This window comes from Pagrus pagrus, assembly GCF_965226575.1.
Source record: "Pagrus pagrus genome assembly, chromosome: 20".
In the NCBI taxonomy this organism is placed as follows: Eukaryota; Metazoa; Chordata; class Actinopteri; order Spariformes; family Sparidae; genus Pagrus; species Pagrus pagrus.
Window position 1 is genome coordinate 12,526,955 of NC_140207.1, and position 12,644 is coordinate 12,539,598.

General features: G+C 43.4%; 1 protein-coding gene across 4 annotated transcripts in view; it reads right to left on the reverse strand.

Moving 5' to 3' along the window:
• Positions 1-21: 21 nt before the first annotated feature.
• Positions 22-12,644, reverse strand: part of arfgef1 (ADP-ribosylation factor guanine nucleotide-exchange factor 1 (brefeldin A-inhibited)) — a 29,368-nt gene continuing 16,745 nt past the window's right edge. For all 4 annotated transcript variants that reach the window (XM_084340149.1, XM_084340147.1, XM_084340148.1 and 1 more), the window contains 21 exons: positions 12,259-12,410; positions 11,892-12,020; positions 11,638-11,796; positions 11,062-11,206; positions 10,853-10,943; positions 10,042-10,082; positions 9,733-9,902; positions 8,690-8,841; positions 7,536-7,708; positions 7,197-7,357; positions 6,227-6,357; positions 5,879-6,008; positions 5,581-5,716; positions 5,056-5,194; positions 4,772-4,844; positions 4,371-4,530; positions 4,140-4,279; positions 3,875-4,046; positions 3,615-3,753; positions 1,650-1,767; positions 22-1,416 (listed from right to left, as the gene is read on the reverse strand). In XM_084340149.1, coding sequence (XP_084196275.1) covers positions 1,195-1,416; positions 1,650-1,767; positions 3,615-3,753; positions 3,875-4,046; positions 4,140-4,279; positions 4,371-4,530; positions 4,772-4,844; positions 5,056-5,194; positions 5,581-5,716; positions 5,879-6,008; positions 6,227-6,357; positions 7,197-7,357; positions 7,536-7,708; positions 8,690-8,841; positions 9,733-9,902; positions 10,042-10,082; positions 10,853-10,943; positions 11,062-11,206; positions 11,638-11,796; positions 11,892-12,020; positions 12,259-12,410 — 2,933 coding nt within the window. In that variant the 3' untranslated portion in view covers positions 22-1,194. The remainder of the gene's footprint in view (positions 1,417-1,649; positions 1,768-3,614; positions 3,754-3,874; positions 4,047-4,139; positions 4,280-4,370; positions 4,531-4,771; positions 4,845-5,055; positions 5,195-5,580; positions 5,717-5,878; positions 6,009-6,226; positions 6,358-7,196; positions 7,358-7,535; positions 7,709-8,689; positions 8,842-9,732; positions 9,903-10,041; positions 10,083-10,852; positions 10,944-11,061; positions 11,207-11,637; positions 11,797-11,891; positions 12,021-12,258; positions 12,411-12,644) is intronic.

The window sequence follows — 12,644 nt, forward strand, 5'->3', positions numbered from 1 at the left end:
TCAGTGATTCATGATTTCAAATCAACCAAGTTCAAAAACTTTATTGACCTAGAACCTGATTAGAATGCCAGATGATGTATCGTACAGAAAGTTGTACATAATCTTTTTTGCAACATAGAAAACTTTACATTGCTGTATCATATACATTTTGTTTTCTACATCCATGAGCAGGAATGCATCCCATTCATACTTAAAGCACAGCTAACATTTCTCATCTTCTCTATACATATAACTTTCCCCCAAACCAAAGAAAAAAAAAAAAACATTAAATATATTATTAACTTTTGATTTTGTACACAAGAGTGAAAACTAAACTCAAACATAAAAACAGACTAGTGACTCAAAAGCAGCTAGCATCAGGTTGACGTCTTCTCTTCCAGTTTCTGAAGCCCAGTTATCATCCATCTCAGATAAAAACCTAAGAACATATAAAATGGAATAATTTAACCCTTCACTTTCCACGGTCTTGTTCGATCACAAGTCATACCGTATCTGCTGGAGATGGTGCAGTCAAATAAATTATCACAAAAGTAAAATCTCCAGTGCATTCGAAAAAGAGATCAAGTGCAGCAAATCCAGAGGAGGAAAAAAAAAAAATTAAACAAAAATAAATGAAATCTAGTGTTATAAGATTATATTACATAGCGGCAGATCTGTACAACTAGTTTCATCCAAGAGGCTATCAATACTAATGTTAGCCATCTGCGGTGCAGACAGAGAGATCATTACTATCAATGTGTGACAAATGTCACATTTCATAGTTACTAAATATGTCTTTTTGCATGTTGTTGAAACCACTCATTCTTTACTTTTTAAATATACAGTAAGAAGCACACATTGTTTGAAATATATTCCTTCTGAGCAGATCAGAGATATTGGTAACTGTCAGTTGGTTATCAGTAGTTTTATCCAGTGGATGCATCGCTACACCTTGTACAAGACGTTACTGTTCATCGTGATATCAAGTACTCTGTCTGTTTGTGTGTATAGGCGTGTCCGTGTGTGTGTGTGTGTGTGTGGGGTGACGGGGTTAAGGGTGCGGGTGGGTGGTAGCAGACGGCCGATTGATCATCAGCCATTTAAGTCAAGTGTTCGGCATGAACCACGTGGAGGACCCTGATGGTGACGCAGGGCCTCAGTCGTACAGATGTGAGGGGGAGGCCTCGGTGGAGCCAGGCTGTTTGTGGTGCAGCATCACTGGGCCTCCTCCCCAGCCTCCTCCCCGACCTCCGTGTCGGCCTCCTGCTCGACATGTGCCGGCTGGGGTTCCGGTTCGGGCTCAGGCAGCTGTGCGATGTGAAACACGAGGCCGATGCGCAGGTAGAACTTTCTCAGGACAGCGCGGAGCTCGGGGATCAGGTCGAACTGCATGATCTCGCACAGCAGAGGGTAGTACCTGGATGCGTGAGCCTTGAACTGAGGGCGGAGGAGGGATGAGACAGAGAGAGAGTTAGACATCTATATGCTGTATATTTGGTGCAAAATGGCTGTATGTTATTGGTTTGTTTGCGATTGTTAAAAAAGTATAGCATGACAACAAAAATATAGTCCTACTCCTCTGCTATTTTTGGATGTTAGCCCTTGTTGTTAATTATCGCCACACCTCCACAAGTCAGGAAAAGGTGTCATCAAGCGTTTCAGCTCCTTACCCTTTCATCGCTGATCTTTAGCACCTTGGTGAGGAAGAGCAGCAGCAGGTTGGTCCAGGCCTCTCTGTGGCTTTCTGAGGTCAGAGCCAAGAAGTATGCTACGGCCTCACTGCACACACTGTAGCACACAGACAGAGAGAAGCACACATATCAGAAATGTGTATTTACACTTTGGGAGGACATTAAACTGAAAAGAAAAGTGGATGGTTGTGTTGTTCAAGAGAGCATCTGCACCTCTGCCTCGCTTATCGCATGAAAAACTGGCGGGATGGGGATGACGAAGGCCGTTTTCACTCAGTAGCCGCTAATTAAAGCTATTATGGAGACACTTTTCCTCCCAGTTTGAGCTTGAGGAAAACTGACGCGATCTCTGACCTTTCTCCTCCGACCCTGCGGCCCTCCTCTGACATCAACGCCATCTGTTAGCCGTTCACCCCCCCTCTCTTTTCCCCCTCCTCTCACACTCCAGCCTCTTTGACCTAATCGCCCCCCAAATCTGCTTCGGTCAAACATGCCTGTGTTGTTTGTGGACAACAGGATGATGTACGTTTGAGAAAAAACGTAACAGTTTCCCTGGAATTAGGATGTCTGAGCCGCTCGCACATGCAGCACCATCCTTCCTCCTCCACCTCCTCCTCTACCACTCCTCTTCTTCTCTCTAATAACGAATGCAAGTAGTTGAGACAGGCAATGATTCTGCTTCATCTTGATATCACCATCAATTCGAGGGCGAGGCTGGGAAAGAAAAAGGGGTTGACGGCTGTTTGCAAGGCACTGAATAAAGATGCAGCGATGACAGCAGTGCTGACTGAACAATGAAACATCAGTGTGCTGATTCCTTCGGATCTATACAGCAGACGGCATCCGTTTCAGAGAAGTGCAGAGCTGTGCACACGCTGCGTCTTTACAGTCAGTTACTCGTGGCGGATAGTGACATCAAAACAGCCTCCCCTTCCCTCAGGGCCGATGTCTCTTTTTGATTTCTCCTTCCTCTGAGGTGGCTATTATTGACGGTTCAGCCCGGAGAAGTGCGATTTCTTTATTCTCACTTTGACAACAGTGATGGTGCATCTGTGAGAGACGTCCTGAGGTTAACCCCAGTTTGACTGATTTGTCCTCAGCTCAGAGGACATACGATGACTATCAGTCAATATTAATATTTCACAGACGTAATGGCAAAAATATCCCTGATATTGGGCCAACTGATTAAGGCTGCTTCACCATCATTCCTGCATAAAGATCTGGAGCATTTTCAATAACAAGAAACTGCCCTCAAGACTTTGAAGATTATTAAAATCATTAATTTATTCTCTTCTTCTTCTTCAGGATATATAAAAGTTGAGTTAAAATCACAAAAAAAGTGAGGCTGAACTTTTGAAATTCTAAACATAATGAGACCAGAAATTCACGCGTCCATCTATCTCAAGCACACACCTAATTAAATTACTAAAACAGTTTATTCAAGCAGAGTTTCTGCAGAAAGAAGTCCTCTTCTGAAAGCATTCGCCGTGTTTTCTTCCCAGCAACAAAACCTCCAATTAGTTTCTCATTTCTGTCAAATTGAGAGCACATTTTCAGGCATATGCACGCATGAAGTCCACCTGTTCCAACTGTCTCTTGACACATGTTTAGTAGGAGTAGTGTAGTGCAGACGGCATCATTAGTGGGCTGAATGTAAGCAGAACAATACCAGAATCCATTATAAAGATCAGTAGTTTAACCTGTCACATTATGTGCATTAACTGGTGCGTTGCAGTCATTTTCTGTGGGCAGATTGTGGTGCAGTCACTGAAGGACTGGAGGTGAACTGCGGCGATGAGTGTCAGAGCAAAAAGAGAAGAGCTTCGCATCTACCCAGAAATCATTGTAAACATCAATGGAGGTGTAATTGTCAGATCCACTGACGACCACTGAATAATCAGCAGCTGCGGCGGGATACGAATGTGTCGCATGTTTGTTCCTCACTTGAGCAGTCGTCTCTGGACCTCCTCCCAGGCCTCCTGGCGGCTCTCATCTGTGTACATGCGAAACAGGATTCGCAGGCCACACGCCAGGCTGCTGGTCTCCTGCTTCAACAGGTTGGGCTTCGACTTCCCCTTGAAACCTTGAACACACGCACGCACAGATGCACTCAGTTACGGTCACGGCCATTTTTTATTTTTTTTCCTCATTATGATTAGTGGTGTGCGATTACACCGTTATCTGTATCTGTTCAACCAGCCTACCTGCTTTCCAAAGTAAGGTCCTCTGCTCGTTGTTGGAGTTGAAGGCCTTGGCGAAGCGGTGCGACTCCAGCAGGCAGTCCAGCAGCTTGAAGAGCTGTTCTGAGGTCAGGTAGCGATACATGCCCTGGTCCTGGGTCTCCACTGGGACGTCTACTACATACACAGCATCCCGCTTCAAAAACACAGGCACGACAGATCATTATTGACTACGATCACAGAGCACAGACATGTAGAAAAAGTGACTCTTACTATATCATGTTTGTACCTGAGCAGCAGCAAAGTTCTCAGCATCTTCCTTCTTACTGGTGGCAGGAAAAAACACAATGTTATCGATGGTCTGGATCAGCTCCAGCTGCACGACGCACTTAATCAGCAAAGCTGAGAATAAGCGCTGCTCCTGGACCTCTGTGGGACGTACAGATAAACTTCCATCAGAGCACACACACACACAGAGAAAACGTGAACAGTCGGTCTTTGAGTGAAGCTGCAGGCTTACTCGCTGGAGTCCTGCTCCTGGAGCCGTCCTCACACATGCCCGAGGCGGAGCTGTACTGACTGTGCCGGCGGTTCTCCATCGCAACCCTGTCAGCGCTGCCGATGGAGTGCTGGTCATCACAACGGGACTGAATATCCACTGACTTCTGGGAAATGGAGTCCTGAGAGCAAAGTGGGCAGAGTTAAGCAACTTTATATAGACACAGTACTTAAAATTATACAAACACAGTACAGGGATGTACATTATGAACAAGAAATGAAAAGTGTGTGAAAGAAGCAAGACAAATATTTTGTTCCTTTGCGGTAAAATTCTCAGCGGTAAACAAAGACAATAAAACAGAAGAAAAAATAAGTTATGTGATTTATTCACATGTAAACCAGAAAAAAACTGCATCTCCTCACCAGCTGTTTGTCTGACAAACTCTGTGTGGTCATGTGTTCTCCGTCTGCTCCTGCTGGTCTCCATGTTAATAGCCTGAAAATCAGTTTACTCAATAAATCACATTCATTCTCGGACAGTGTGACAAACAGCTAACAACATCCAGGCTAGAAAATGACCTGAGCTAGAACCATCAAGCTAAACAAAGTCTTATTTTGGTTAAAATCTTAATTGATTTATATTTTCGATTCCTTTTCATAGCTTTTTTTTTTTCCAGACTTTTCTATATTCAGTCACAGCAGCTTACGAATGTGGGATGGTGGTCTTGAAGATGTCGAGCATGCAGTTACACGTCTTGTCCCAGGTCTCCAGGGAGAATTTCTCTCCATTCAGGATGACCACGTTCTCTAGACAGTTGGTGCCTGATCGGGCAAGCTGCTCATTATCTACAGGCGGATGGAGGAAGAGGAGGAGGGGAGCGAGAGCAGAGAGAAACAAAGAAAAAGATCAATTAAAAAAATGTAAGCTGTAAGTATCGATAAAAAAAAGTCTACAGAGATTTCTGCCTTTTTATCTTTTTTCCAATAAAGAACCCAAAAATACTACAACATCTATTGATTATTTGCTTTCGCCTTTTATATAGTGATGGTCCGGTATTGATCAAGCACATAAAAGCTTGGAGGCAATCATTAAGACCTGTCACTGCAGCCAAGCTCAGGTCACGGCTAATTTGAACCCAAATACTGCAAACAAATTCAACTCAGAGATCCTGGGAATCTGAAGCTACATTTGTGAAGGTAATATGAGATAGAAAGAGTTGTCACGTGCTCACCTTGCTGCACACACCAGTAGAGCTGAGCCAGGATGTCATCCAGCAGGACATCACTAAGGGACTCGAAGTATTGGGTGAAGACATCACAGATGGCATAAAGTGCATGGTTGCAGGTGGTGGTCATCCACTCTGCTTTCTGAGGGGTGCAACACAAACACTGTGAGAACAAAAGCTACAACACAATACCGCAGCGTAGACATTGTATTTTGATATTTGAGACACATTTACAACAACAGGTCACGTCGGTCAAAAAACTGAATGTGAAACAGACGTTGAGGATGAAAGACTTGTCGTGTACCTCGGTCTGTTGCTCAGGCAGCTTCATGTTGTCAAAGATCCTGAAGACAATTCTGAACAGGTCTTGCCACCAGTGTTTCTCAAAGGTGTGCCCGTAGGTCTTCATCACTTCAAACATCACTGTCAGCCCCCTGGGAAATGAGCACACACACAGATTTGCCCTTTCCTCGGTGCGACCGCTGACATTTGCTTTTTTACAACATGCAGTCCTTTTCTATCTTGCAGACACTCGCTGTGCAGCAGGACTGTACAGAACCTGGACTTGTCTTTATTGCTGTTGAATTAAAATCTAAACTAATAGCTGTTATGCCTTGAAAAAAACAGCAGGCTAAAGGTGAACTCCACCTACCTGGTCCTGACATCCAGCTTACACCTGTTGATGATGCAGGAGAGCTCGAAGAGGATGGGGAACCACCCCCGGACCCACACGCGGTCCTCAGGCGCTACATTCATGTCATCACTGGTGTAGTCTTTGAAGGCCTGCAAGAGAAACAGATCCACGTTCAGTATTGTACCGCTGCTGCCTCGGGGGAGACTTAACCCTCCTGAGTAAATAAATGCACATTGCCATATATGCTGTGCGTGGCCCTGACATACACTATACCCACTCACTCTCTTTCATGCTTTCTGATGCACAGATTCTCCCTCTTTATGGTGTCAAAGGCGAGAAAAAGGATTATAGTAGCATGACAAATCTGTGCCTGAAAACATTTGCACGAAGCACATTTGGATACTCACTGGATGATGTCAGTAGATGTGGCTATTTTGCACACTTGCACATTAATTCATTCTGTACTGTACAGCTCAGAATCTTGGCACAACATGCTTAAATTCTGCCAATCATTAGATGATGTTAAATAAAAGCTACAGTGTTTGCATTATTCTTGATTCTATCATCGCCACAGCTTTAAGAAAATAATAATATTCATAGTCTGTTTAATATAATGCACAGTTATGGCCTTTACACTGAGAAATAAACTGTTCTATAATAATTATGCCTAACCAGTGACTTTAAAGGATAACGCTGCCAATTTTACACGTTAAAGTGTATTGACAGGTGTTGGTTAGTGCTACAGCATATCCGAAAAAGTAGCATAAGTTTTTTGTGTGACCAGAAGAAGCTGCATTTAATCTGATTAAATTGCCTTACTAACTTAACTTTATATGTAATAATTGAACATACTGACTTAACATTATAGAAAAACTGCATGAACTATGACCCTTTAGAGTGAACTTATGTAATTAAATTTACAAGTAATTAACATTTTGTTTGAGTGTATAATGATATTTTGGAGTGCAAAGCTGGGTCTGATGCTGACCTGTGGCCTCTCTGAGACGTATTTGGCGCAGTGTCGGATGAGGCGTATGGCCTCCATGCTGGTGTCCGGGAAGGAGGCATTGCAGGCAAACTCTGACAGACACTTAACAGCATCTTGGAACGAGTCGATGGTGGCCGCAAAGTGCTTTTCAAATACATTCGCTGGGACAGAGGGAAGTTGGAGAAGGAGAGAGGGATGGGTGGAGGGAGAAAACGGTAGATGAAGAGAGAAAGAGGAGGATCAGAATCTGGCGACCACAAGGTGAATTTAACTGGTTCAGTACAGTATAAGTTATGATATTCCTTCGTAGGCGTCTGTGTGTGTATGTGTTGGACTTACTGACGATATGGCCGGTGGTCTGGAAGGCCAGCTCTACGATGCTCTCGTCCTGGTCAGAAGCAGCCAGGTGGAAGACGGAGAAGATGTTCTTCCAGCCCGAGCGGATATTCGCCGCCTGGGAGTTAACCATCTGGGCTATACAGCGCACCACCATGTCTCTGATGGTGGGAGACCTGGACGAGAAGTAGGGGTTAAATAAAAGGAGAGTGAATTGGAATAAGTAGGAGTCAAAGGGAGAGCAGGGAATGAAGAAATAGACAAAGAAAGGATAAGTAGGGGGAAAAACAAGTATGAAGCAGAAGAGTGAATCAATTAAAACGATGCAAATTCATCCCTTCATTGAAGTCAATTATCTTTAAAAGCTCTTCATAACACCCTCAATCCTATTCTCAGGCACAATCATTATTACAGCTCGGGCTAGTCTTGGCACGACATGTTTTTACAGCAACTGTTGCCATAGTGAAGAGCAATCCTAATTGCTCAGCAGTTATGAATGAGAGAGAAACTCTGCCTCCACTTACCATCACACACACACATACACACACACACCGACACACAGGAGGGCAGCATGAGTGAGTCTAATGGACACACAGCGCTGCAGGCTTTACATGGCTGCCTGCCATCTCCTCCCTGCTGAAGCTCTCAGCCTGTTCAATCTGTGGGTGGATTTATACTGCTACTCCTCTTTCACATGAATGAAAAGGATGCTGCAGTAAAACAGCTTGCCTTTTGACGTTGCTGCAGTTACAACGGCAAAATCCAATTCATTTATAGCTGATAGCTGTTCAGATTCCATTCAGGACTGATTCAGACCAAGCAAGGAAATGAAATGGTTTTCACATGAATTCACTGGGAGGGTAATATAAACAGACTGAAATGGGTCAGTTGAAATGTTCGCTTGCCAAACAATATGCTTACTCATTGCCATAAGAAGTACAGAGAGGGTAGAGACAGAGAGCGAGAGAGAGAGAGAGTGAATAACAGACGAGCTGCTACAGAGGTGGAGAGGAGGAGGCAAGTGCGAGTCCACAGCCATGTGAGAAACAGCCCAGAAATAGTAAGTACTCAAAGCCACAGTGTTTGCACTGCAGATCTACATGGGAGGAGTGACTTGAGCACTCGCTCACAGATAAATGTACCACTTGTCTTCTGACCTGTTCTTTTTCATGATGTGCTCAAAAGGCCTCAGAAAGTCTTTCTGGAATCTGAAGTTGGCCAGCTCCCCCTTCTCCAAAAACTTCATGGACAGTTGCCTGAGAGAGTCCACGGCGAAAATCGCCACGTCTTCGTTGGAATTACAGCCAACCTGTGCAGATATAAAACATATTTCAGTAACATCACAGCACTTTCTTAAAGAGGCAACAGACATCTTTCACAGTTCTTAGTGGTATTATTGTTAGACAACTTGATGTTTATGTTTTCCTCAGATTGCCAGGTAATGGCTTGATAATTGTGATAGTGAAGTTTATAGAGAAGCAATGTAAATGCAGATGGTTTCTTAAATTGTGCAACCAACATTTACTTCATGTTAAAGCAGAAAACTTGCCTATTGCCAGCTTAAATTCAATGAGCGAGGTTCAGCTTTCAAAGAACAAACTGTTCCTACAGTTAGACTTAAAAAACAGAAGAAGAAACGGAAGCAGTAAAGAAATATTTCTAAAAATCCACTTTGCAACATGATTAATGACTATTTTAAGGATTTGATTTTTACACACAACAAACACAGTTTGCAGCATCTCGGTGAGAAACAGACACTCAGTGAGAGAGTTGTCCTTGAATACCAAACTACTAGAAAGCTTTTCTGGCAACAGTTTGTGTTTATCACCGAGTGAAATCAGCTTTCTGGAAAACAGAAGGTGGGAGAGAAAGTAAACAGTCGTTTGCAGCCCAACTGAGGAAGTTTAGCATTGAGATTTTGTGCCAAGTAGATCATCAATAAAAAAAATACTTTGAGACTACTTTTTACTGGCCCTTTTACTGGCTGGCTATACAGAAGATACATAAATTGATTGAGAGGTTGCCAGTGTGTGAGTGTGTGTTATTTAATTTGTTTCTTTTACTATTTGTACATGGGTGTGGTTTAGTATGCATACAGTAAATGGTTTACTTTTTCATAGATCTCCTACTTGTTCCTCCACCAGAAAACAAGCTTCTGTTTACACAATGTCCCTCCCTGGGGTAATGGAGCCTCACTCACCTTGTTGAAGTGGTCCCCGATCACCTCCCAGATCCTCGACCACTGCAGCCTGATGCGGCCCATGTTGTAGTAGGAGATCTCCACTATCTTCTGTAGGCTGAACATACGTGGGTGTGTGGGCGAGGCCAGCTCATCCATGGACACGGCGCACAGCCAGCGCACGAAATCAACTGACAAATAGAGAGAAGATGTTGGCAATCAGCAAAGAAAGGGCGCTTTGTACAGCCAAAGTGAGTCACGGTGATAAAAAATAGCTCAAATGTAACTGTCCTTGGAGCATTAATGAAGACAGCATGTAGCTACGCTCACCTATTGCGTTACCATCCAGTCTGGTGGAACCGGTGAATATCCTGAAGCAGAAAAATGTGACAATCATCAGTTAAACGCCACATGGCATGGAAAGATTTTAAGACTAGATAGATCTGCAAAAATACAACATACACTCACCACTCTCACAACTATTTTTCACTGTATTTTTTCAATCAATTTCTTTTTACTTTCCAATTTTACTTTATCTTAAGTGTAAATAATTAGCCACAAAAGAGATAAAACATATAATAAGCAAAGTTTTTCAATCTTCTCAGGATCATTTTTGGCAGTGATAATCGTGTAATCTTCTGTGATTCAAAGTAGACGTGAAGAACCACTTGTCCTCATCTACTGCTTTTGTTTGTACTAAAAATCAACATAATTGTCGGTATAAAACACTTGAAGCACTGAGATGTAATTATATGAAAACTAGAATTATCACCTCCCGGGTGTACACCTCCGAGCAGTTGCTGCTCCGGAGCTATGCCGTGGAATAATGGCCAGCACAATTTTTCGCAGAATATTAACATGCCACAGTGAAGTTGACATTTGACCTTTTGGATATGAAGTCAAAGATAACTTCATCATTTTATCTTGACTATAACTTTGTTATTATTCTCGAAGAATTCTTGAGTCATGGCCAAAAATGTGTCTGACATTTGAGTCCAAGTGGATATTTGTGCCAAATTTGAATTTGAAGAAATTGCCTCTCAGCTCTCTCTCTCCAGAACAGAAATTGGAGTTCAACCAGAACAACCGAGTGGAAGTTTTCATTGCTTTTTGTTTTTAAAGTTCAGGGTGCCTACAGTACCTGTCCACAGCCACCACCACACTCTGAGAGCTGGTCTCTCCGATCGACTCCTGAATGCTGGCGATCTGCTTTCGGTCCACAGTCCCTCCGACTGCAGAGCAAAGCGAGAAGGATTACAAATCATACTTGATTTGATTGATTTACAACAAAAAGAGGACAAGGGCATGACAGACTTGCTTTACAGTATGTATTAATAAGCTTGTGCTGACCTAGACCCAGATACTCGTCGTTGCTCTGCTCCTTCGTGCTTGTTATGAAGCCCTCTTTGCCCCGCACCGTCCCTGAGATGTAGCGTGCCTTCACGCCCGTACCGATGAGCTGAGCCAGCTCCAGTTGACTGATGCACTTCATGATCTGAGAAAAGACAAGACAGCGGCTTTATTAGACAAACAAACGTGGATAAAAAGTAAAATGTGACACAGGACGGAAACATAAGCACTAGGAGGATAAAAGGGGATATTGAGACTGATCAAACAACAAAACACCCAGAAAACATACAGTATGACTGCATAAAACTTAAATATCATTGTTTTATAATTGCAATATAATACTGTTGTTTTTAGACATCTTTTTTAAGAAATAACCCACAGGAGGCTGTGTTGGTTTGTTTCATGTTGTGCCTAGTGAGATTTTAAAATATACACATATATTTCCCAGTGGAAATGAAGGTGTAATGTGGCTCACTGCTTGAATCAGGAAAGGGAAATATGAGGAAGAATAGAGGAAACAAGACAAATGAAAGAATGAAAGTTTAAAGTGAGATGATAAAGATGAGAACAGCGGACCTCATGCCAGGAGTTGCCAAGGTAATTGCCATCAGTGTGGGCCACAGTGATGAGGGTCTTGATGGTGTCAATGTTCTTCTGCTTCATTTCTGAGATGCCAGAGCTGGCCGTCAGCAGGGTGAACCTCGCCAGGGCCTGCACATACGCGTCCCTCTCCAACTGTTGCAGAGACAAAGAGACCAGGCAGTGTGTCAGAATACTGCACGGTAAGAGATACAGTAAGATGACTAACCCCTCAGTTCACACTGCAGTACCTGTATGGAGAAGATGCACGCTATCCTGATGGCACAGCGGATCCCCTCCAGACACAGTGAGGCCACCTCGGTGTCATCGCAGTCCTGGAGACCCACGCTGAAAGCAGCCAGGAACGGTGTCCATGCCAGCTGAGGAACAACAGAGGGATGAGTTGTTACAGTCTGTGTGTAAATCTGTGTCTGTGCCTCATAGCGTGTGTGTGAGTCCACTTGTGCTACCTTGAACAAAGGATGTGTGTGATTGGTTGACTAGGCTATTAGTCTGCATGAGAAATACTGCTCACTTAAAACTTTAAACTGATTATTATTTTATTAATGTACACATTTATACAACACACACACACAGGACATTTAAGAACATCCCTACCTTGAACATGGGCCTGACGTGCTCCAGGTGTGTGGCGCTGGTGAAAGGTGCCTGGACGTGGCTGACGGCCTCCATCAGAGCTTTGGCCGTCTTGGCCATCTGCTCCATCTCGACGTTGTACAGCAGACGCCTCTGCTTCTCACTGGCCACACCTGGGTGAGAATTAACACAGTGCTTTAATTAAGAGAGCAAACAAACTCAGCAAGGAAAACACTTTCATTTAACAAGCTCTGCAAAGTGCTGAACGGAAGCTGAACTATTTCAGGACGAAATGTGACAATTTGGCTCTTCCACTTCATACCTATTAAAATCTATAACAGCTCATTCAAGTGTTTGTCATAGAACAACCGATGGTAAATGTGCACAGCCTAATGCACTGTGTGCTG